General features: G+C 41.3%; 1 protein-coding gene across 4 annotated transcripts in view; it reads left to right on the top strand.

Annotated features, from left to right (window-relative positions):
• si:dkey-37g12.1 (atrial natriuretic peptide receptor 1) overlaps positions 1-26,035 on the top strand; it is a 43,439-nt gene extending 17,404 nt beyond the window's left edge. For 3 of the 4 annotated variants that reach the window (XM_020043784.2, XM_010888533.3, XM_029118355.2), the window contains 17 exons: positions 5,205-5,290; positions 6,014-6,146; positions 10,537-10,615; positions 12,293-12,389; positions 13,737-13,835; positions 15,384-15,461; positions 15,716-15,991; positions 16,248-16,422; positions 16,648-16,800; positions 17,034-17,217; positions 18,902-19,045; positions 19,332-19,455; positions 20,854-20,922; positions 21,146-21,320; positions 21,833-21,931; positions 22,868-22,959; positions 25,282-26,035. In XM_020043784.2, the coding sequence (XP_019899343.2) occupies positions 5,205-5,290; positions 6,014-6,146; positions 10,537-10,615; positions 12,293-12,389; positions 13,737-13,835; positions 15,384-15,461; positions 15,716-15,991; positions 16,248-16,422; positions 16,648-16,800; positions 17,034-17,217; positions 18,902-19,045; positions 19,332-19,455; positions 20,854-20,922; positions 21,146-21,320; positions 21,833-21,931; positions 22,868-22,959; positions 25,282-25,329 (2,111 nt within the window). In that variant the 3' untranslated portion in view covers positions 25,330-26,035. The remainder of the gene's footprint in view (positions 1-5,204; positions 5,291-6,013; positions 6,147-10,536; positions 10,616-12,292; positions 12,390-13,736; positions 13,836-15,383; positions 15,462-15,715; positions 15,992-16,247; positions 16,423-16,647; positions 16,801-17,033; positions 17,218-18,901; positions 19,046-19,331; positions 19,456-20,853; positions 20,923-21,145; positions 21,321-21,832; positions 21,932-22,867; positions 22,960-25,281) is intronic. The other variant, XM_010888535.3, reaches the window with a different exon arrangement.
• The last annotated feature ends 573 nt before the right edge of the window (positions 26,036-26,608 follow it).

Below are 26,608 nucleotides of genomic sequence, written 5' to 3'. Positions count from 1 at the left end.
CTCCATAAGAAGCATCTCAAGGTCCTGGAGTGGACTAGCCAGTCTCCAGACCTGAACCCAATAGAACATCTTTGGAGGGAGCTGAAAGTCCGTATTGCCCAGCGACAGCCCCAAAACCTGAAGGATCTGGAGAAGGTCTGTATGGAGGAGTGGGCCAAAATCCCTGCTGCAGTGTGTGCAATTCTGGTCAACAACTACAGGAAACGTATGATCTCTAATTGCCAACAAAGGTTTCTGTACCAAATATTAAGTTATGCTTTTCTGATGTATCAAATACTTATGTCATGCAATAAAATGCAAATTAATTACTTAAAAATCATACAATGTGATTTTCTAGATTTTTGTTTATCGTAGAGTACCTGTGATAAAAAATTACAGACTTCTGCATGCTTTGTAAGTAGGAAAACCTTCGAAATCAGCAGTGTATCAAATACTTGTTCTCCCCACTGTATCCCTAACCATGGTATGCCTGAAATGGTATGCTAGAAGCTCCTGGATGGTCTAAAATGTTTGGTGGATTTGTGAAGTATTCAACCGTGCGCTGTTCTTTGGGCGCTGTAGCATATAGAGGACCCAATAAGGAGTCAAAATAAATGTATATAGAACTAATATATAAATATTAACTAAATATATGAATTATTAACTATTTAATTTTAAGTGGCACATTATAATTACATATTTTTTATTATGCCCCCCTTTTAAAATAATGGTTTGAAATTTCGTTATAGTACATTGTATTTTCCAATTAGATTTTTCATCACAAGTTGTGTTTCATAAGGTCATGGCCTTTTTCAATATATTGTGACCTATTTCATAATAGCCTTTTTTAGAATTTAATGAAGTATTTAATAATTTCATGCTGTATTTCATAATGGTGTATTTAATCATTGAATGCCATATTTTATAATTTGGCAACTTTTAACGACATATTTCATTGCGTATTTCATGATCACAAGGGATATGTCAATCAATGTAAGTGGGTGGTCTTTAGCTGCTGTTTCAGCACCTCTAGCTTCACCAACAGTTGAGCACTCGTTAGTGGGCATTTAAATAGGATTTACCAGCATAAGCGGTTTGTGCTGAGTTATAGCAATTTATCAAGTTTGTATGAAGACATTTCTGGCAAAAGTACTATTGTTATGTACGCATGAAGTATTGAAATGCCATAACAAACGAAGATGCATGACATCACTGCCAGTGGTGTCGTTAGGCCTGGGCATCCGAGGCTTAAGCTCTGGGTCTTTTAATCCAATTTAAAAAGATTAGATGAAGATGTCTGCTTGTTTTTGAGCTGACACTAAGGCACTTGGAATGTGGTTAAGAAACGAACGCTAAGAGAACAGATGTTTGGTTCAAAGGCTGTATCTATCTAAACACCTTCAGAAATTGTATTATGCTTGTTTTAGCAACATCTTGAACCTGTATGGGCAGTGTGACTCGCAAAGGAAGCAAATCTGTGTTGAATGTAGCTGTCCATAACAATAAGAGAACTGCATTCAGTGCATTAGTTGCCTTGACATTTGCTACACTAACATGTAACATGCAGGATGAAATGACAGAGGGTGCATTTTTCATAAATGAGAAGACAAATGCAGTACAAATTAGCAATACTAAATGTGCAATGAAGGCAAATAGAGGAGGGCAGAAAATTAAGTATAGTGTATGTTATAAGTGGGATGAATAGATGTGTGTTTCCAAATGGCAATTCTAATTGGCATTCTATATGTGCAATGAAGGCAAGTTGAAGGTGCAAGATGGCATGTGCAGCTGAAATGCAGGGTTAGCAGCAGTGAAGTTTTTGACCAGGGCTGAGGTGTTGAGGGTCCAGGAGAGGTCCTCGGAGTTGTGGACACCCAGGAATTTGAAGCTGGACACATGCACACCTCAGTGCCATCGATGAGAACTGGGGCCTGACTGCAGCCTTTAGACTTCCTGTAATCCACAATGAGCTCCTTGGTTTTCTTTGCATTGGGGGCCAGGTTGTTATCAGCGCACCATGCCGCCAGACACTTGACCTCCTCCCTGTAGGCTGACTCGTCATTGTCACTGATTGTCTTGACGATGTTGAGGGAACTGTGTACAGAAACACAGTCATGGGTGAAGAGGGAGTACATAATAATGTGCCACTTAAAATACTATATTAATTTAATTAGTTATTTACATATTTAATACATTTGTACTCCTTTGATCCTCCATAATAGACCACAACCCCTTGCGCAGTGAAAGATGAGTGGTTTGCAATGAGTCTCTCATCTTTTCATTTGACAGTTGATCTGCACTCTTAAGTAATGTCAGCGGGGTTCGACTAATCTGAAATGTGTTAGTAAAATGTTAGTAAACCTCGGTAGCTATACCAACTCAACCTATCATTTTACAGTGTTGTTGTGTTGAGCGGTGACTGGGGTGGGCAGGTGAGAGCTGGGAACAAAAACATGAATCCATTGTACAGTTTACTCTCTCCCTCTGGGGAAAATGTATGGAGTTTATAGATTTACTGAGTGGCCAAAGATAGACACTTAACACTCACAGTAAAACATAGATGGCCCTGGTACCCCCCCCCCCTCCCCCAAACATCCAATTGCTCTGTCCCAGGGAACCTTCTAATGTCCTGTTTTAAAAGGGAAACTTTCTACCAAACCACCAGCTGCTGTTAACGTGATGTACAGTGGATATAAAAGTCTACACATCCCTGTTAAAATGCCAGGTTCTTGTGAGGTAAAATAATGAGACAAAGAAATATCATGTCAGAACTTTCTCCACCTTTTAATGTGACCTACAGTATCTCACAAAAGTGAGTACACCCCTCACATTTGTAAATATTTTATTAAATCTGTTCATGTGACCACACTGAAGAAATGACACTAAAGTATTGAGTGTACAGCTTGTATAACACTGTACATTTGCTGTCTCCTCAAAATAACACAACACACAAGCATTAATGTCTAAACCGCTGGCAACAAAAGTACACCCCTAAGTGAAAATGTGAGAATTGGTAGTGCATGGGCTGATAATTCCCTCCACCCTGACTAAGGCTCCTGTTCCAGCTGAAGAAAAACAGCCCCAAAGCATGATTCTGTCCCCACCATACTTCAGTGTGGGTATGGTGTTCTTTGGGTAATGTGCAGTGTTGTTTCTATGGCCAAAAAGTAACACTTTGGTTTCATCAGACCGGTTTCATCAGACACGTTTGTTTTTGCAAACTTCAGCCAGGCTTGAATGTTTGTCTTTGCAAGAAAAGGCTTCCGTCATAGCCCATTCATGTGAAGAATATGGGAGATTGTTGTCACATGTAGCACACTGTCAGTACTTGCCAGAAATTCCTGCAGTTCCTTTAATGTTGCTGTAGGCCTCTTGGAAGCCTGCCTGACCAGTTTTCTTCTCATCTTTACATACATTTTGGAGGGATGTCCAGTTCTTTGTAATGTCTCTGTGCCATATTTTCTCCACTCGATGAATACTGTCTTCACAGTTATAAGAGGGTGTGCACACTTATGCAACCAGGTTTTTATTTTTCATTTTTCCCCCTTGAAGATTTGTTAGTTTTTCAATTGAATCGTTCACATTATAGGTCACATTAACGGTGGAAAAAGTTCTGACGTGATTTATCTTTGCCTCATTCTTTTACGTCACACAAACCTGGGTAGACTTTTCATATCCACTGTATCCCAAGTCATTTTCACCTGTGTGAATGACCACACTGAAGTATGAGTTTGAATCTTTTGAACAAAAACCCTCCTGTGTTTCTTCTGGCAAATAAAGCATAGCAATTACTTTCTTAAAAAAAAAGAATACTAGCCACCTTTATTTTCAAGATTCCACTAAATTAACATGTTCACATGTGAAACGAATGAGACTCTCAGTATATATGGTGCCAAAAAAGTTTAACGGAACTGGATAAACTACTTCATTGGCACTAGCCTAATAGTACTTTTCCTAAATTAAAGTCACATAAAAAGGTGTTTAGAGTGAATGTCTAGGGGAGCGACAGCTCAGATGCTCTGCTAGCGCAAAAATGGGCGCAGTTTACCTGACTGCATTCCACTCTCTCTCCAAGCCACTGAATGTGAGAGTCAAGGACGGAGAGGTCGGGAAAACTTCCCAGTTTACTCCCCATTGGCTAAAATAGGTTTCTGGTTTTTAGTTTCCCTCTAAAGAATCAGCTGTGTAATTAAAATAATACTGTTATTTTTGCTGCCACTATCGTTTACATTACCTTTTAATGCTTTGGTATAATTAAGCAATAATGCATGAGTGGGTGTGGTATATAGCCAATACACCACAGCTAAAGAGCGGTTCTAAGGTGTGAAGAGTGCCTAGATACAGTCCCTCGTAGTGTTGTAATGCTATCAATCAGTCAATCAATCAATCAGCATTCAAGATTTGAACCAGGAAATTCTAATTATGTCGGGCACATTTTGATCAAAATGATTGAAGATGTTATGAAATAAAAGAATCTCAATGCCATGTATTTCTAAACTAGACTTAAGGCAAGCACAACATTACTAGAATACCGAAGGGTCCTGTTAATCAAACCAGAGTATCAGTATATAAGAAACGCTTGCTTTCATTTAATTAAAAAAAATCCTCCAAGCAGTAATGAAATGGGGAAAAATATCTTAAATGAAAAATCTGATACTTTATCTTGTATGCAGTACAAATAGAAATGTTGCAGAAATTCCAATTGACTTTGAATCAGACTCTTTGAGGTTTGAATCCTAAGCAACCTGCCGACACATGGTTGGAAGTACAACACACCAACACAGCAACTGCAGAATACAATCCCTTGTAGAGCATGGGCTGATAATGCAGTGTAGTACTCTTACAAAAACATTTTGTTGGGCTTCAGACAGAATTTATCATTTTTTACCTATAATGTGTTTAGATTTTTTTGTTTTTGTTCTGGAAGATTATGAAAAAAAGTGTTATGCCTCATTCTTACTCATTCATGAAGTATTGACAGTTAGAGCCACCAGAAAAGCATGCTGTGATCCAGCTACTTTTCAATGGTCATTTTTGGAGCAGTTCCACTGAGGTTCTTTTTCCAAAAGAAAATAGTCCAAAACATCAGCTCCATAGATTTTACAGTGAGATTAACAGCATGTGCCTCTATTGAAGATTTATGACACATGACATATGGATATTCCAACTGACTTGGAAATAAAAGATCACTAATTTAGTGTGTGTTTCTGGACTGTATCTCTTAGGTATCCAGGGTGACGTTACCATGGACAGCTGCGGAGACAGGGAGTCGGCCTATATGATGAAACACCTCCAAGACGGAGAGTTCAAAGTCAGAAGCTATTACATTATCACTCCACTGCTCTTTTTCTGTCACTGACTCTATTTTCTTACAATGTTTTTGTCTCTTAACTTGCATTTACTTGTAATCTACTAACATTAGACACTTCCTCTCATCTTAAACCTCTCCATACTCTTGTAAGTGAGGAGGAATGTTATTGTTTAATTCAGTCTTGTTAACTTTAGAGGCAGGATGCCACACACTTTAAATAATGGAAATTAAAAGAAAGTTATTATCCACTTCACATGCTTTTCAAATAATCGCTCAAAATATCACGTTTGTTTCCGGGTTTCGTTTCTGTTATATGAAAATATTATTTATTTTCCAGGTTCCATTTCTGTTCCCTAAACAAGTTCTAACCCCTGCTTTATATGATTGTGTCTCTGAACTCTCTCTGTTCTATCCCCAGCTTCATTCCCCCCCCCCCTTTTCATTTGCACCTTTCTCCCTCTTCTGTTCTCTCTCTTCTGTTCTCTTTCTCAGTTTTTTATTTCTCTTCAATTCTGCACCCCCCACCACACGCACCCACTCAGAGTTCACATCCAAATCCTTTGCATGTATCACAGCCCGTCAAACAGTGAAACACCCGTATTAACACTAATGACTGATAGTGGTCTGAATATGATTTATGAAGACATACAAACATCCTTAAATGTGCCGAAGTTGTTTACATGACCATATTATATATAGTAATGGTATCTTCTCCCTTGACAGGTTATTGCCAACTACTTTGGTACAAATAAGGCTTATGAGTCTGTGAATGAGATCTACTGGCCAGGAGGAAGAAAGATGCCACCGAAAGACACACCAGATTGTGGCTTCAAAAACGAGCTCTGCACCAATATCGGTACTTAGTGTTTACTACACTATTAGACCTCTAAGTCTCTTGGCTATGAGTCTTACCTTCATTCCCAGAGGGAGGAAATGAGGTGCAAATACGGGGAATATATCACCACTGCAAAGTGGTGATGACAAATACTGTGCCACCTGATGAGGCCCTGCAGGTGCGAAGCAGCCGGGAGCTCCCCAGCCAACACCTGCACTAACCGATTTCGGGTGGGTGGGTCCCAAAAGGAGAGACACCTCTTTCCCTACTTCAGGGAATAAAGGTTATATTCATATCCAAAGGTTCCCTTTTGGTTGGTCACTTCAACGCCATTTTGGGGACACATAAACTCTGATGTGGGAGACTGAGGCAACTCACCCCAAAAAATGGGGCAAAGAAACAACAGGCCGCGACGGGCGAGTCTGCCAAGCCACCAAACCAAAAGCTCCACCGTTGCCAGACCAGGTGGCGGAACAGGACCAATTTGCATGGAGGTGATAACGTGGCAGGCGTGCAAATCTCAGACACAGAAAAAACTACAAAGTGCCATAGAAGTGGCTTCTGTGACAGAAGGACTGGCGTGGCTCGGAAAGCGCAGCCCAATGCACCAAAGATTGGTAGGCTGTACAAAGTCGTGAGGAGGCATAAGGGAGGCATACAAAGTTGCGACGTGAAATCCTACACGATTCAGCTCTGTATATTCAGCCAGGGGGGGATGGGGGTGGATAAAAATAACCAATGAAGAGGTGTGACCAGCAGTGGCGCAACACACATGCTCTCCAAGATGGAATCGAAAACGAGAATGGCAAAAGCATCCCGCCTGTAACAGGAGTTTAATGCGCATTTGGGAACCAAATTCAACTCGAGACCCAAAAAACAAACGTGTTCGGTTGGAGTCAGGCCATTCTTTCCACAGATTGACTGAATAGAAGTGTGAAATGGCACCGCCTGGCATGACTGTACTACTATCAGCCAATCGCCCCATAAAAAACAAGCCAGCACTCAGATCTCTCTGTCCCAGCGTAGGGAAATACCCCCCTACCACATGGGAGAAGGGTCAGGAAGACAGGGATAGGCAAAACGGGTGGACCCCAAATTCAAGGCCTACTGCCACAAACTGAGCCAGAGATTCTTCCTGCGTAGGCGGGTAGATTGCCAAATGGAGGAAAACGTCCTCCAAATTGACTTACGTGAAACCAATAGGTGTGCCGGAGAAACCCTTTAGGAAAGGAATGGTGAGCAGTTTGCCATATGCAGGACGTTTAACATCCCACCCTTCTGTGTTTGAACCAACCACAGAGGGCCTCATGAGGGGCGCAGCACGAACCAAATGTTTCCGCAGACATGAACGAGTACAGACGCATTCATGCCACAGCAGAACACGGGAAAGATGACCACCACCAACCCCTCACATGGGAGCAGTTTCTAAACAAGCTATCACTCCATCTCGTCTCGTTCCTCCAGGGCTCAAAGGAGACAGTCACTGACACCACATCCAAATTGGAGAAAGCCTGCACCGGCAGCCAGAGCAGGTGCCGGTCCCGAGTCCAGTAGAACAAGCCATGATGGACTACACCGAAAAATTATGCCCCATGAGCGAGATAAGATTCGCACAAACTGAAACGGCCCAGAACACACATTCTAAGACGAACAAACAAACGCTGTCCAAGGGGATCATTTAACACAAGGCAGATTCCGGCAAGCAGTGAATAGGACCACACCGAGCAGAGAAAGAAACAAAGCACAGTCTCAAGACAACAAAGGATGGCAAAATGCAACCTCACAGTGACAAACTACAAAACACAACAACCGCAGGGAATGTCATCCAAAATGGACAGTTGAACTGCAGAGTTTCGGAGAGCAAGGTGCGCCAAGAAAGGCATGGGGAAAAAAATACATATTCACTAGAAAAACACAAAAGCAGACAAGATTTTCCAGTGGCGTAATTGAACGCCTCAAGCAGAAGAGTGTTTATACTTGGTAATTATGTCATGGGAAGTGGGGCGGGATTGCATTTGTCTTCACCAATGAGCATGCTCAATGCGTTGCCTACAATGGCACCGAAGTGATCAACTGAAAGGCTACTACTCGATTCTCTGTGCAAGTCTGACAAGTTAGTATCAGAGCTGTTTAGCAAAATTGCAGTGAATGGTGAAATGTTGCTTTCTGCTGATGCTTTCAACTCTTGTTATACTGTAATGGTAACATTTATTTAGTCACGAAATATTTTCACATTTCATTCATTTATCAAAATACATTTACTTGATTTGTTCATTTATTTACCGGATGAAAAACATTCATGCTGCCGCCATTGTCGTCTGTTTGCTCCACAGGCCTCATTTATTAGCCATATATCACTGAATTCTGACATTATTGGATTGTGGAATGTTTCATAACAAATACTTGATATTTATCTAACTGTTGGAAGCAACATGTGCATATACTGTTTCCATATATAAATCAGAGCCATTCCTGTTAATTTCTTTGCTTGTATTGATGCACAACCCTGTTAAGAAATGATCTCAAATCAAATTTGAATCACTTGTAGGCAGAGTGCAAACACCTTTAGATACATCCTGTTCATATGCTGGATTTGATTAGCCTATGGTTATAATTTCTGTGCATCAAACACCTTAACCTCCTACCTGCAAAAAAAAAAGAAAAATATTTGGTATCCAATTTTCTCCATCTTCATCATCTTCTAATCCAGGACTGATTCAGGTCTGGGACACCAGGGAAATGTAATAAACCACCAGGTAAAGACAAAACACAGTGTTTCGGACCACAAACACTGAAATAGCCTAACCCTGCCTTGCTGTGAGTAAGCCTGGTTACAGATTTGCATTGATGTACGCGCTCTTTCCTGTCAAAATAGAAATCCATAAATATCATTTTTGAGGCCGAAATGGACTGATGGAAGAAAATAATTTTTTTTGTGTGCCTGACCATCATGATAAATGGCCTCCTGGCAAATACAGTCAGCACGTGCAGGTGATGACAATGCCAGCAGGGGGCGTCAGAGCATCATGTATCCACTACAGCAGAGTTTTCTGTTGATGTAGGTTCCATATCACTGCTTTCTGACCCCGTTTTTACCTGCCTCCAACGCTTCATGCAGATTTTGTCTTGACTGTATACACATATGATCTGATAGCAGGGTGTCTTTCATTTGACCACACATGTTGAAGAATCTGGGCCAACTTAGAACAATAAATTCATGTTGAGCACAGGATTTGAGATGCTTGGAATGTACCTGATTGCTTCAGCTACTCCGTAAGTTACTCAACGCTATCCAGCCCAGTGCTGACATGTGATCCCCTGAGATGAACACAAAGAAGGAAGGGCTGAGAGAAAGGAGACGGAAACAGAGAACAACGGAGAACGAGAACGGACTCCCAAAAACAGTTGCACACCCACTGAATTATTCACCTGTGCCTGCTGGACCAAAAAGGAAATCTTTATTTTCTACTGAAATATGGATTTCTTTTAATACCGTTTTATTAATGTCCCCAGAGCAACCCAGGTAGACCTCTAGCCACTTCATAATGGCACAGCCCGGATTGTGTATCACAGGATGAGACCCAAATGACACTTTATTCCCTACGCAGTGGTATTTACTGCACATCACACAGGGATTTGTCAGAGTAGCTCGCTATATAAGTAAGAGGGAGGCATTTGAAAAATAACAAGGGCTGTATTCTTAGTTATCATCGTTTTCTAGACGAAATCCGATCTGGAAAAATGTCATATGCAGGCCGAAAATGTTTTCTTTGCCGTTGCTTCCAGCTTTCTTTGGCTGACAAGAGCTCACACAGATGGCCCCGTGAAAAATGCATGGAACTTATTGATGTTTGGCCTTCATCATTTGTGTTTATTGATGTTAAGAAGGAATTAATGTGGAAGAGATGCAAGAATACAAATTACAAATAGTTTTTGTTGGACATTGGTTCATGAAAACAACAGCGTATTAAAGATTATATACTGAGATATATACTAGTTTTTCATAGAGAAAGTAGTACAACCGTCAAAGCAACAGACAAATATTAGATTTGTGTCACATTGCAGGGATGAGGCAGAACACAAACGCAGAGTAACAATGATAAGACTTAATTCCAAAGATTTACTGAAACACAAAAAGGTTTGATAGGTCAAGACGGGTACCGTACATTAAAAACAATAACTGACAAAGGGACAGGGAACTCGGGAGGCAAAACAGGAAGACTGAAGACACAGGTGAAATGAATGAGCCAAGGGATGATTACCTGAACATAGAAACCGAATGACTAGATATACCCTGGCCATACCCAGGTTTAACAGTTTGTTTGAATCTGGGGTTGTACGTATTTCTGTCCTAACCATTTCAGATTGTAAAACAGTTATCAAAGCTCATGATAGCCTATGTGTGTTACAGAAAGAAGGTTTGCAGTTGCTGTAGGGACCATTGCTGTTCTCCTGGCCACTGGGACACTGATCGTTTGTCTTCTCTACAGGTATAAGCACTTGTGCACAAACACAAACTGTGGATAGTCCCTAATGCTTTTAACAAAGCTCTAGTGTTTTTAACAAATAAAACACTTGCTCGCGCTCTATTTTTCTCTCTCTTTCCTTTCTTCCCTGTGTCTCTCTCATCCTCGTCCAATTTGTAATTAAACAGGTTTTGCCACCAACGTGGGGATTACCTCATTTTGTTTTACATTGTTGGGTAAAGCAGGTGGATGACAATACATTTGATAATATTTTTAGCACAATGGATGTAAATGAACAATGTGAATCTGTACCTCGTTCTGTATCTTTAGTTCTTAACTCAGAGTGCTTGCGTGTGTGTAATTGTGTGTGTGTGTGTGTGTGTGTGTGTGTGTGTGTGTGTGTGTGTGTGTGTGTGTGTGTGTGTGTGTGTGTGTGTGTGTGTGTGTGATGGTGGGAGAGTGAGACACCAGTCATTAGCGCAGAGGTCTCAGACTTGAGGCTTATGTGACCCTTTCAAGGGGGAAATTGACTTTTCCCATCCAAATGAACACTTTTAAATAATCCTTTCCAGTGGGAACATTTATGAATTAATATGAATGGTGTCTTCATTGCTAGTCAATGAATAAACAAGAGATTGGCCCGCAGAAAGATTGCCTGCAGAGTGAACTTGGATGTTAACATGAAGAATAAGTGTTGATGCCCACCAGTTTTACAAGAGTGACTGACCAGTATTTCAAGTCTTTCAATGAAATATGACTTATATTTACTTACATTATCAATGTGAGTGAAATATATTTCCTTATAAAATCCTTTAAAAAGCAGCGTTTCTCTGTAGGAGGGTTAGGGACAACAAAACAATGTTGTTGTAGTCACAAAAAAGATGAATGTCTTTAGATCACAGAATGGATAGCTGATCCTTCTGTAGACTGAACAGTTAGCCAGCTCAAATTCCTCAGGTGGAGGACATCATTGTTTTTTATCCAATTAAATGTTTGTCACAAATGTGAATATAGGACACATCAATAAAATGGTTTGGATATGGATGAAAAGATCCTTTTTAAAGTGAAATTTCACTAGGGAGTTATTTTGCTAAAAGAACAAGACATGCAACTTGATATTGTTAATAGATCAAGCTTGGTTTGACATTTTAAGCATATTATAGGTCATTAGTTTTATAACAGGTATGGGAATTTCCTCAGTAACCACATTTAACCAGAAACTAAACTGTGTTCTCCTACATGTAATTTAAATACACTGCCTGAGGCAGATTTCACACCTTTTGTTCTGGCCCATTCACAAGCACATGCATGTGTGAAGAAATTGATATTCCGGCAGCTATGTTTAATTGATATCTGATGAAAGGTTTATCGATTTTATTTCCTTTTTTCCCCCAGATTTTTACTAATACTAAAAACATAACTTTGAATAGTTTCTGAACATTTTGTAATTGTTTGTTAGTTCATGGGAAATGGTCTGTTTTGGAGATAGGAGGATTTCAGGAAACAGCATCAATATTACACCAACATTTAAATGAAAATGCATTGCTGTCCCTTGGATTGCTTGAGGTAGATACAACAGAATATATCTACTCTGCAAAAAACAGACTTTGATGTCATTGCAGATCTAGTGTTCGGTACAAGCTGAGTGCAGTAGGTCCTCACAGCAATATTGACCCAGGAAGAACTGTTCTTCTGACACAGGAAGCACATCATCCAGAAGAAGGTGTCTGTGATACTGTGGAGGCTCAGCCCAGGTGATGTCACCATGATGGATCACAGCTCAACCTCTACAGGAAAGGTGAGAGGGTGGTTGCGTCTTTAATTGCAACATATTCACTATATATCACAATTATTCTGACAGGAAATCTATGGACCCCTGTAATCAGTGGCGCAACGTGTCGGGAATTGTGTGCCATATGGGGTGCATATCATTTTGCTTTGAAAGCCCAAAGCCTTTCTTTCCTACAATCGGGTGTAGCACAAAATGCTGGGTCCTGTATATAGGCGGTCTCTGAGGGCTCCTCCCCTCTTTATTCAAGATTCAAACATTTTCGAGGGCCCCTCTACACGTTAGTGCCCCTTTTCCCCTGGTGTGACGCCACTGCCTACATTTGCCTTCTCCGTTTCCCTGCAGTGCTTCGATGCAGTGTTGCGTCTGAGTCTAGATATATATTTGCCTTCTTAAACTAACATAGAATTATTTTCAGATTACATGTTTTTAATTTGGTGTTGGATTTAGCTGTTTAGGATCATTGTAGGCATATTGAAACATTTTGGAAAATAATTCATAATGAGGTTGACATTTGGACTTATCGCTATGTTCAATAGAAATGGAATGAAAATCACTAACATGGCTCAATAGAAAGTCCTAAAATAAATGATTACAACATTTGTTTTGGAATGGCTTTCCTAATTTTGGGAGGTTTGACCCAAACAAACCAAAAAAATTATAATTTAGGCCCATTTTTGACCACTTCTATTTTGGCATGAGTGGTGTTCAATCTGCAAGGTTGACCATTTTTACAGGAACAGCCTACTTCAGATTCCTTTCTGATAGGTGTTTGCATTGCACTGCAAAAACTGAAACACTTTTGTGTTCCAAAGACATCAGAAAAAAAGACATGCATATGAAGTTGGCTATGAAAGTCAACTTCATATTGTATTCCTTACAGTATGTTATTTCAGCGAAAGATATGGTTAAGTGCACAACAGACAACTTTGTGAATTTTGTCACTTCATTATTGATTTATACTCCGCAAACACACTGAGCTATTTATAACTGATTGCGAAAATAGAAATGTAATGCTTTTAAGATAAACAGATATACAGCCATATGTTGCTTTGGCGATGGTAAATTGATAAAACACTTTAAAACCTACTCTCATACACCATGCCTTTCATTGCCTTGTTCACAGAGTAATGAAAGTCACTACCAACAATAAAGAATATGTATTTACTTCATTGGCATGGATCAAATAAATTCACATATCCATTAAATTGAAGTGGCATATGTGGCTCATATTGAACATTTTACTGCTTTATGTTTACTACCATACCTTTACCCAACGACCTTCCACAACTCTCCCTCTCTCCTTCTTTCTGGCTCATATAAAATGTATTATAAAGTAGATTGTGTGTTTACTAGGTACTGTACATCAACTCCATGTCCATCCATGCTTCTCTGGAGTCCGGCCTAGAAAATACGACGGACAAACCTTCCACCCACCGAACGGCAATCTATAAAGTGAGAAATGTACATTTAAATTGTTAGCCATTATTGGTATTCATTTTACTTGTTTCAGAGAATCGATTGCATGTCGTTAATGTTAATAACACTTTTATGACTTTTTATTAAGGGGCCTTGAGTTTTAACTCTCAATGTTGGATTGGTAAACACGTATTTTGTAAGTCAATATTTATTTTCCATTTAGAACATTTTGTGATTGCATAAAAACTTGAATGCAGTTTTATTCCTGGTTATGTCATCAGATTAACAAATGGAAGTATATTTCATTACTGTAAACAAAGTTTGCCTGCAAGAATCTGGGAAAGTAGTTTTGGCCACTTCCATCCATGTTCTCTGGAATTACCCCCAGTAGAGTGACTAAGAGTTGAGTGATTACTAAAATATATTCCTCATTTAGAGCATCATATCACCCCAATAAACTCAACTTTGGGAATGTATGCACATTTCGAACTTGCTCCCCGTAGTTCCCCCAGCAGTTACTACAGTAGGCAATGCCAGATACATTTTGCTTGTATATGTGGCGTTCTGACGTATCTACTACCCATCTTCCATTTAAATGTTTTCCGTGAGTTTGAGCAGGTAACTCGGTGGGCCTCAAAGGAGATTTCTTCCTCAGTCTCTGTTAAAATTTCCAGCTTCTCACTTCCTTTCAACTTGAAAGGAGCTATTTGAGTCCCTGGACTGCAAAGTCTGATAAATGCAATGGGATCTTTGCACCCAAGGAGCCTAGTTGTAACTTTGTAAATAACTTTTCTAATGCAGTTGGGGAATAGAACTTGTCTAAGTCCATTTTCTTTGTCAGGAAGCCCCTTATCTGCAGGCACCTGATGATGTTTGTTCTGGGAAGGCTAAACTCCTCTCTTATTTGCTCTAATGACTCTATGGTGCCTTCTTTGAGTAGATGATGTACATACATAAGACCCTGTTCTGAATGGGGGGAGGCTCCAGTTAAACCGATAGTAGACATGATTGACATTGACCTTGGTAGGACTAATATTTTCTGTGTCTTGCTGAATTTCATATTGATTGCATTCCATTCATTCATTTATTCTATGACTTTACAGTCGTATACATGTCTACTTCTCTATGCTAAGCTAGCATGTCTCCATGTTGTTACTAAACCAAACAGTCATCGGTTTAAGCTGCACCTCCCAGAAATAAAACCGTACATTTGGGTGTGAACACTTTTTTTTATGAAGTGGCATTCAGGGCCTTGGGTTTTTCCTACAACTGACTTGGAGGTGAGAGAGAGTCGAGAGATAGGATTGTTTGAGTGAGGCCAAGAGAATGTCCTGGCTACACACTGCTGGCCACAGTTAAATTCAATTCCCACCAAACCTCAGAAGTGGAATATCTACCCTTGGAGACTTTCTGAAAATAACACAGAGTTACTTAGCATGATGTTCCCTCCAAACACTGACATCTGCTCCTGTGAAATTAAATCTAATTGAATGATTCATATTGATTTCAAGCCAGGCTGTGCCATTATATATTTGTTATTTTTAGTCAACCATTTTGGCTCTGTCTCTTTCCGTTTTCTTTCAGGAGAACATCTGTTCAGTCCGACTGTTGAATGTGAAGAGTGTCTGTCTGAACAGAGAGTTGCTTGCTGAACTGAAAAGGGTGAGTGCCTCGCTGTGGAGATGTTTGTGTTGAGGTCCTGGCTGTGGGTGGGTGTTTGTCTGCTGCTGTGTGTGATTAGAGAGTGGAAGCGTAATATGCATGTTTATGAATAATGATGCAGTAAGTTTCATAATCATTTTCTAATATCTGTTTTAGATGTTTATGGTTTCTCCACAATCTGTCTCGCCCTACAATCTGTCTCGCCTCTCCCTACGTCTGTCTTTCTCTAATCTTCTCCGGGTATGTGTGTGCAGTGTAGAGATTTGAACCACCCAAACATCTGCAGCTTCATCGGTGCTTGTCTGGAACCTCCAATTTTTTTCCTGCTGACAGAGTATTGTCCTAAAGGGAGCCTGCAGGTAACACACCCACGTCTCTGTACACTCATGAACCTCCTTTCGCTGCTTCTTCAATCCATCGCAAGAGCAATAAACTCTACTGCAACTCCCAAACTCCAGGACATTTTGAAGAATGCTTCCATTAAGCTCGATTGGAGCTTCAAGTACTCCCTGATGTTGGACATTGTCAAGGTACATTTCTCTCCAATCTAAGACCTGTGGGCGGAGGAAATTCGACCAGTCCTTACAAACCAATAAAGGCTAATTTAGTCAGATTAAGGATAGGGTTAGATTTAGGAGTTAAGGGTTAGATTTAGGGTTAGGATTCAGACTATTGGGATAAGGGTTAGGTCAAATCCATTTTTGGAATTTGTATTGAAGTACAAGTATAGTGATACCATGTGGTGGTTTACGTGTGCATGTGTCCGTCTGTGTGCGTCCTCTTTAGGGGATGGACTACCTCCACCGAAGTCCTCTGCGTTCCCACGGTCACCTGTCGTCATCTAACTGCGTGGTGGACAGTCGCTTTGTCCTCAAGGTGACCGACTACGGTCTAAGTCCCCTCAGAAGACCCCCTTTCCAGGACGACGAGGGCAGGTGTGGGTCCAGAGATCACTGGACATGTAAGCAGTGTGGTCACAAATCAGAATCAGGAGTAGGAAGTCACGCAACGTGGATTTTCTGGTAATCTGACCATAATACGATGAGAGGGAGTGACAGGGCAGAGGGTGGGTCGAGAGCCAGAGAGAAGCAGTTAAAAGGCATTACAACTATGCAGTCGTACACCGATCTGGATTCACATTTCTCCCTACTCTGGCGCCCCCGCCTACCTGTCACCCTACTCTTAGCGTTGCTGTGGAGGGCCCCGGAGCTGCTGAGGGACAGCATGCCACCCGCCGGCACACAGAAAGGGGATGTCTACAGTTTTGGCGTCATCGTTCAGGAGGTTGTGTACCGCCAGGGACCTTTCTACATACCCAACAGCACGCTGAATGCACACGGTACGCCACGCTTCTGGTGTGTGAGTGAGTGAGTGTGTGTGTTTGCGAACGCGCAGTTGCTCACGCTGCACAAGTAAGTGGTGACTGTTGCAAGGCATTCGTCCTCACAGCCACGTTACAGCGTAGAACCCTCCGAACAAACTCTCACTCTCCCCCTCTGTCACTCTCTCCCTTCTTGTCCAAATCTCCCCTTCATCCCTTCCACCTCCTTCCACTCCCCTTGCTCTAATCAGATATAGTGGAGCGGGTGAAGGCAGGCTGCAGCATCAGAGACACTCCTCTCAGACCCTACACGGCCGGGGCAGAGTGTCCAGAGGGGCTGGAGGCCCTTCTGGGTGCATGCTGGAGCGAGAGACCAAGCGACCGACCGGATTTCTCCAGCCTCAGAGTGACCGTGAAGAGACTCTGCCCCAGCGGGTGAACATACACAGTCTATGACAACAGCGCCCAGTCGTTATTAATATGTGAATCCGAATTCGATGCCATCAAGGCAATGGACACTTTTCCTGGGGTCAAAACAGGAACTAAAACATAAAAAGAAAGTAAATATAAATCGGGTTTGAACGCTGGATGCTGAATGATTGCAAGCTGTGGTTTATCAGGCCGTAAACCACTGGGATTACAGATTGATTGGGTTTTAATTGCTTTGCGAACTTGTTTACCAAAAAGGCAGCTCTGGGCTAGGTGCTATATGTAGTACACACAACATATACCTAAATATATCGCATCGAACGGCTGTATGCTGGCACTTTGTGTCCAAGAACAACCGCTACCCTCAGCACATTGTCTATCTTCCACACCCCCTCGTGAATAATGGCTTGAATAATTGAACATAACTCTTACATATTAACATTCCTCATTAAAAAAAGGTGTTATGGAATGAAGAAGAAAGCTCCTTCGTGACAGCTACCACAAGATAAAACAACGCATATTTTTTTTTATCAGCGTTCCCCAAGATGCGTGTGGCTCTACTAGATTCCACCCTATCACTCCCACCCTCTGGTTCTGTGTTTCCTCATGAGCAGTACAGGCCTTATTACATCTCTGAGAAGGCCCTCTTACAGACAGATCCGGGGTTCAAGTCGGATCTGTTTCATTCCCCATACTTTAGCTCCGCTTGAGTTGGCATGCTGATGAGAAGGGCCTGATACAGACCGACCCTGGGTTCAAACTTTATCCGTTTCTTTTACGCACTCGATACATGCTTGAGTGAGCAAGCGGCGGAATCTACAGCCACGGCCAACTGGCGCCGCAAAGCAAACGCCCAAGTCTTTGCCATGTCAATAAATATTACTTGAACCCAGGTGAGGTAATAGAAAAGAACAGAGGTTGTCAGCCTGCTGGAGGCCCCATCTATGTGGGTTAGGGATGACAGGCTCCTAATATTGGTACACAAACTGGCAACATGACGTTCCGTCTCCAGGGAACAAGAGACTGGGGGGGAGGGGGGGAGGGCACACAGCGTAACAGACACCTGCACACACACACGTCAGTCCACACAAACACACACACAGTCATTAGGGACATGCACTGACAGCTTGCGTCACGACACGCAGGGAATCCGGCACGGAGATGGAAAGAGGGAGAGAGAGTAAGAGAAGCGAAGCCAGTGTCTGAAAGAGAAGGTTTTTATATTTATTATTAGTGTGTAGGTGTGAAATGGTAATGCATTTTCTGACTTTGCGTGGGGTCACAAATACGGATCAGCGCGGTCAACAACAGTGGTCGCTTAGGGCCTTGGACGGCTAGGGGGCTTCCGACCGCTAGGGGAGAGGGGGCCCCAAATAATATTTTGCTCAGGGCCCCCAAAAGTCTAGAGCCAGCACTGAGCATGGTGAGCCTGGAGCAATGGTGTCCAGTGCCAAGGGCAGATCAGTTGACCTACCCATTAGTTTTGGTTCCTGAACCATTACAGAGTAAAATGGAAGTGGTGTTAAAAAGGGGTTAGGGTCCAACTAATGACTTTCTCCTTGGGTGCGTGTAATGTGTCCGTTTCTGTGCATTGGCGTTCCAGTTTGCGTGTGATTTGCTGTGTCTGCGCGTGTGTCAGCTGTGTGTGTGGTTCTGCACACACACCCATGCGTGTTGTTTCCACCTGCAGCATGAAGGAGAACATTCTGGACGACTTGCTGTCCCGCTTGGAGCAGTACGCCACCAACCTGGAGGAGGTGGTCGGCGAGCGAACCGCCCAGCTTGTTGAGGAGAAGAGGAGGGCCGAGGGCCTCCTCACACAGATGTTGCCACGGTAACCCACCTCCACACGGTCACGGCGCTTGGTCGCCCCCGTGCTGCCGAGCGAACGCGAAGGGCGCCGTGTGCCGCATGTGTTCCATCTTCCTTTGTGTCTGTCTCAGTTGCTCTTTCGTTTTCTTTTTCTCGCGTGGTGTCTGCCCTCCTTTGACTGGCGGTCTGTCTAGTCACCGTGTGTTTTATTTGGTTGTATTTGCGTGTACACTGTGTGTGTGTGTGTGTGTCTGGACCGGCCTCTCCGTCTCTCCTTGCTCGGTCTTCATTGGGCTTCTGTCCTGTAGATCGGTGGCCGGCCAGCTCATCGCTGGGAAGACGGTGCAGGCGGAGACCTACGACTGTGTCACCATCTACTTCAGCGACATCGAGGGGTTCACCGCCCTGTCAGCTAGTCTCACGCCCATGCAGGTAGTCAGCCGACCTTTAACCTCCGCCTCTCCGCCCACTGACGGGGTAGGAATTGGGGAACCGGGTTAGGAGGATAGGGCATGCGTTGTGTCCTGTCCCTATATGCTAAATATCGGTTGCTATTTGCCACGTCCAGAACCATCAGGAGAGTTTGCACACATGTTCACAGAAAGGCCTTCAGTTCACAGCAAAGCAGGTTAGAACCACATGCAATTTGAAATGCCAATCTGGCAAGTGCACAAACACACAGTCATATAGCTATAATTTGTTTGTGTTTCCGATTGAGAACTAAACATCCAGATTAAGCTATTTCCTATCCTACAGGGAGGCCTTAGAACCCTAGACACCTGGCCATTCATTGAATTAGTTTGACGCCTATGGCCTTCAGTGTCTCAGCGGTCGTAAGAGGTTTGAATTCGTGGCAAGCTTGCTATCCAGCGTAAAATATTACAAATAGAACTGGCCAGACAAGTGCATGCTTTAGAGTACAGCTATATCCAGCTGTCTTGTGTGTTTCCATGGTCACTCACTCACTGCATGTTTTAAGGTTGTCTGTCAGAGCATTGTCATCCGCCTGTCGACACATTCACGTTTGCTTGCGTGCAACATGGCTAAAGATCCCCCATGGTGAAAACTTCCGGAAGGGAGAACCTTGTACCGAAATAGGATTCTTCGCACATCGCACGTCATTCTTAACACATCTAAAGAAATCCCTAACGAATCCTAACTCACTTTCAGTGCATTGGATACATCACAGGAACGCTTTTCCCTTTAAACTTGAACAGGAGCTAAGACGCTGGTTCTTCTGTGGTTGTCAGCGTGGAAGACCAGAACCCACTCAACCTTTTTACCATATGAACTGTTCTGTCCAATCCTGCAAGGCTCTGAATCTAACATCTAAGCCATTGCTCCAAACTGTGAATGGCCGTTACGTGTCCATATTTACACACCTGCCCGTTCCAAATTGGGTCCTAAGTACAAACAGCTTTGTTCAAATGAAGTGCACTACACAGGAAGTAGGGCGCCCTTCTGGCCACACAGACGTGCTTTATATCAGCAATGTTGCTACGTTGCCTGATGGAAGGGATAGTGGCGGTGTATTGATATGTCCCTTGGGCGATGGTGGAATTATTGGGTGCAACTTTGCTGCAAAGTTATGTGGCATGAGTGACTGGAAGGTATCATGTACAGGGGGCTTGTAGGATTCAGACTCTTAAATGGAATTAACACATGGACGCCAACTTATTTTAGGAAGTCACACAGAGAGCTGGGTCTCAATGGAAATAGTTTGTCACCTCTCAACTATTTGTGTGTGTGTATTTGTAAGCCTCGTTTAAGCATGTGTATGTGCTATGAGAACGAAAGATCCTTTAATGGTGATTTTCCTTTATTTTTCAGGTGGTAAACATGCTGAATGACCTTTATACGTTCTTTGACAATATTATCGACAACTACAATGTTTACAAGGTAGACCAACTGGCTGGACTGTATTTCTATTACATACAAAAACACAATATCAGTTTGTAAGAATTTTAAGAAATCAAATTTACATTTCAGTGTGTGTAATGGCACCTTGTGCCTATTTTTATATTTTACTGGGGAAGTCTTATTTCCATCGTGTAAAGGCCTGATGGTGAATAAATAAAGAAAATTGTACTACTTCAGCTGTGTTGGATTAACTCTTTTTCAGGTGGAGACCATTGGCGATGCTTATATGGTAGTGTCTGGCCTACCTATTAGGAACGGAGATGACCATGCCAAGGAGATAGCTCGTATGTCTCTCGCAGTGGTGCGGGGCATGAGGCAGTACAACAGCCCGTATGTGCCACAGCAGCTACTCAAAGTTCGCATTGGACTCCACTCAGGTACGAAGAACGGCCCAGATTAAAATAGTCTAGTGAACATTAGTTTGTGTGTTTTCAGAATCAGAAGGTGTTTTATTGCCAAGTAAGTTTCACCACAAGCAAGGAATTTGTTCTGGCTATTGGTGCAACAATCAATACCAAAGGAATAAGCGAAGTAAGAACAGTGGGCTGAGCATAAAAATAGTAGACTGTGCATTAATAAATTATTAAAAAATAACTAAAAAGTATATGTAAGCTGCAATATTTTGTCCAGTTGAGGGTTGTGTGTGTATGTGGGGGAGAGGGTTCAATATTATAGATTTTGGTTTTCTGGTTTTCTCCCACAGTTTTAATTTGGATAATGCTGAAATGATCTTCCAGGGACCTTCTCAGTGTGTAACATTAGTAATGATGCAGAGTAGTGATTCAAGATCTCCTGGATAATAACAAAAAAATGACAGCCCAGGTTCTTTGTTAGGAGGCAATAGTACAGCCAACCATTGCTTTGAACCCCTTTAATATCTTTCTCTCAGGTCCATGTGTGGCTGGTGTGGTGGGACTGAAGATGCCCCGGTACTGTTTGTTTGGAGACACAGTCAACACTGCCTCGCGGATGGAGTCGTACGGCTCACGTAAGCTCACAATTCGTTACACAGTCAAAAGGTCGCTCTTTTCCTGTAAAATATCTTCTGTTGAAATATGTAAATCCAATGCAAATGAAGGTTTTTAGGAGATGGAGCTGGAGTGCCGTGGATGATTTATTCTTTCATGTATTACCAAAAGGGAATATTCTAGTTTATCACCTTTTATCCAAAGTGCACTGTGCCTTATCCTTTAAAATAAAATAGCACTCCGACACTCAAATTACAGAGGGTTCAATAATTAATGTTTGGTTGTTCCTGTAGGATCAACTTTTTCGGTTCTAATAGAAATATTTTGGTTCCTAGTTTAACCTATTAGTTTTAGATTGAATAATTGGAGACCATAAGGAATTAACAAAGATTAACTATGTAACCAAAAAGGGGTACTCTCACAGGGACAGCTAAAGATACCCTATGGAATGTGTTTTAGTTTTTTTGTGTAATACCAACCATCCTTAAACATACATTCTGTCTTACTATCCTTAAAGCTTCTTGAAATCACAGCAAGTGGTGCATTTGGCCGTATCTAAAACATAAGATATACAGGTTAACGTTATAAAACAGGTTAACATTATTTTAATATACACTGAAAAAGGATTCATAAGTGTTTTGACTATACCTGGGTTTACATAGCTAGAGGGGTCTTACCTTGAAAGATGTATATGGTAGCAGCCTACATTTTCATAATGAGCGATCAGAATTATATATGAGTAGATCAGGGGCTATTTTTTTAATTATTATTATTTTGGTCAATTTGAGATCTGGGGCTATTCGTAAATGATCTGGGATTAGAGCCCTGGATGCCCAGGCCTAACGATGCCACTGCTCTGTTGGAAATCATTTCAAAGATGACAAGGGCAAAACAAACTTGCTTTTCTATTAGGCCATTCTGAATTCATGTGGTGATATTTCTCTTACGTTTCTCAGCATTGCAGATCCATGTAAGCAGCTCCACCAAAGCTCTATTAGACACTTTTGGGATGTTCTGCTGTGAGCTGAGGGGTGACATCCACATGAAGGTACAAGATCATTCTTCTCACACATACATATAAAATTGGAACATCTTATATGTAGATATACTAAAAACACCCTGCTCTTGGGTCTACCACTAAACAACCATCTTTGACATTAACAAAATGATATAATACTACCACAAACATCATAACTCTGTGGAGCCCTAGGGGCAATGACTTTTGTTTGGGTTTGAGTTTGTTTGGGTTAATTTTTCGTTACTGTTCGGGTTTTCGTATTGTTTAGGTCACTGTCTAGTATCGCGTTTCTATGCTCCGTCCTTAGTTTGACTATCACTTGGCTTTAATAATTTCACCTGTGCGTTATTAGCGTGTCTATTTAGTTCATGCCCACCTTCTGTCCATTATGAGGTATTGTTTGTGTTAGCGACGTACTGTGCCTGTTTACTCTAAGGGATTTAGTGTACTGACTTTAGCCCTGTTTTACCTTGACTACGGTTCTGCCTAGCCCTCTTGATTACCTGCCTGAAGAAAATTAACGACCTGTGCTGTGTTTTCATTGACTACAATTTTTGCCTTGCCCCCTCTGGGATTAAACATTACGACATGCAACCATCCCTCTGCGTCTGGGTCTTATACCATTCCTGTGTAGTCACCTATAAACATGATGGTAATGGGTTGTGTGCTAATATAAATGTGAATGTTCTCAGCAAGGTAACAGACAATTAAGTACATCTTATTATTAATTCCATGGTTACTGGGGCACCTAGCAGAAGCCGTGGTAGTTTAATCCTGCAAACCTTTATTATTTTATTTTAAGTGTGTTTTATGTGCATTATTGTTTTTATAATCTTAGTTTTTTGATAGCCCGATCAAATATTTAATAGTTATTTTATCAATAAGGTTATCAATTAGTTAACATTTGGTCTACTTCTAGAATCAACTAGCTATTCTATTGCTGGTTGTTTTGATCTGAAAAAACAGTATTGATGTTCATAGCAAGAGCTAGAGCTTCATCCCCTGGATCTTCATCTCATCGTCATTGTCTTCTTTCTCCTGATAAATGACTGGCACAACGCTCCGGAAATGGCAGTCATTCCTAATCCAATACACAGGAGGTTTCCTGTGAAGTTTTGAAAGGATTTTAACAACCTTGTGTATGGAGATCCTCATTCAATTTGGGATCCTACAGAATGAATGCAGACGACGAGGACGACAAGGGGGTAGGAGACCATCTACCAAACTAAAGTCTGTTGTTTGCACTCTCAGTGAGAGTAGCACGACAGGCCCATTAGAGTTGACTGATGAACGACACTGGCCAAGTCCGATGGATGCTCCTGATGTACTTGGAAATATTGTATGACCTTTGCATACGAGACAATTTAAAAAACAGGCAGTGGATGTCAGTACATTGAGTCCTCTACCAAGAGTTGATGTACAGTAGCTCCTTTTCCATCTAAAGCTCCTATTCTATCTACAGCTCCCTTGTCTATCAGCATCGGAGTATTTAATGCTCGGTCTCTCAATAATAAATCCCTCAATCTACATCACCACATATTGGACAAGAAGATTGACTTCATGTGGATAACTGAAACCTGGCCTCAGCCTGGGGTTTTCTCATCCCTTAATGAGGCAATGATAAACATGTTTTTATCTGAAAAAATTTCCTTTCCAGAAAGTCAAAAAATACTTCTGACTTCTAACGCTTCTGTTCCTCACTTTCCTTTTCAACCTTTTTGGAAAGGAAAGAAAAAGGTGCAGTGGTCTCTTAATTTTTTCCAGCGCTGTAAATGTATTATTTATTTTTATTTATTTAACGCACTTTGAGATTATTCAGAATAATGAAAAGCACTCTACAAATGTAATAAATTATCATCTTTCTTATTGCTAACAGTGATACACCTGAATGAATGGTATTTTTCTTCCCAAAGTGGCAAATGTGGCAATAGACTGTCAGCTGAGGGAATTTACATGAACGTTGCATTAAAACAGTGTACTATCACAGGGGATATGAGGGGATGCATAAATGTGTAATCACATCAAAAAAAGGCTTTAAGTGCTACATGCATTGGTTCTGCATAACCAAGTAAATCGATTTATATGCTATGGCCAGGCATGGCGTGGAAGTCTATCAATAGTATCTAGAAAAAAAAAACACATTTGTATAAACCCTATATCTGATTTGTATTCATGAAGGAAGACACCAAATAATGTCAAGTATACAACATTGTTAAGAAGTAGCAGCCATTTTAGTTGACTGGCCACAGCTGGACCATGGGCTAAAAATAGTTTGGCTTTTGACCGCTTTTTATATTAAAGACATTTTCCAAGTTTCATTTACATTTTTGCTCTCTTTGTGCTTTATTACAGGGCAAAGGGCTAGTACGGACGTTCTGGCTTTTGGGAGAGGACCAGTGACATCCTGATGTTTTCTTCTGAAATTTGATTTTGTGACGGTGCTGCAGAAAAGATTAGGTCTTAAAAAATGCATACCTCTTTGTCACACACTTTTAGTTTTTGTAATTTGGAGTTGGAGTGCAATTTCAAGGATCACTGAGCAAATATTTATTTGTGATAAAAACAACAAAACTAATAACAGCTGTAATCACTTTAATTATTGGATATTGTGTACTGTAGAGTATTTCATTAGACTGTTTTTTAATTGGATTTCTTACTCATTTTATTTGTACATGTTGTGTTCCCTTATCCAAATAGGGTATTTTCCGGTTTAGTTTGAATTTTTCTAGAGTTTTCTAGACTTATTTTTTCACTTGAATATTGTAGGTTTCTGTTTGTAAATACAACCGGAAAAAGACAGATTTGGTGATTTAATTTCAGGCAGCAAATGGTAAACGTGGTGGTGGCTTTCCATACCCACTGTATATTGAAAGGAGACATTGCCCTAAATGTTAACTTTTTAATGACTCTAGTTCCAAGAAAATGTATTGAAAGGTGCCTCATAAGAGTTGTTCACCAGACAAATATGCTGTTAGTTTAGTAGAATTTATGAATGAAGAGCAAAGAATAAGACTTCTGAATACATTTGAAATTGTATAAAAACACAAGATTAAAAATAATTTGTTTCACACGCTTCCTAATGTGTGCCCATAAAATATATTATAATTTTTTTAAATACCTGGGTGATCTCACTGTATCTGTGTATTTAGCTAGCTTATCCTGCATCTCACTCCAAAATATTGAATATTTGAAGGCCAGTTTAGCACCCATACTCTTTTACTATGGAGCCATGCTGTTGTAATACAGAATGTGGTTTGGCATTGTATTGCTGAAATAAGCAAGAGTTTCCTGAAAAAGCTGGTAGCATATGTTGCTCCTGCATATATTGGTCAGCATTAGTGATGTGCAAGTCACCCATGCCATGTGCATTAATGCACCCCCATACCATCGCCGATGCTGGCTTTTGAACTGTGAGCTGATAAGAAGATGGTCCCTCTCCTCTTTAGCCCGGAGAATGCTGAATCCATGATTCCCTATTTTCCACTTCGCCTCAGTCCATCTTAAATGAACTGGGGCCCAGAGAAGGCGGCGCCGGTTCTGGATCTTGTATATGTATGGTTACTTCTTTGCATGGTAGAGTTTTAACTTGCATTTGTAGATTCAGCGACAGACTGTGTTCACAGATAGTGGTTTTCGGAAGTGTTCCTGGACCCATGCAGTGATTTCCACTTCAGAATAA

This window comes from Esox lucius, chromosome 25 (genome assembly GCF_011004845.1).
Source record: "Esox lucius isolate fEsoLuc1 chromosome 25, fEsoLuc1.pri, whole genome shotgun sequence".
Taxonomy (NCBI): domain Eukaryota; kingdom Metazoa; phylum Chordata; class Actinopteri; order Esociformes; family Esocidae; genus Esox; species Esox lucius.
The sequence above is the reverse complement of the archived record's forward strand: the minus strand, read 5'-3'. Positions and strand labels throughout refer to the sequence as shown.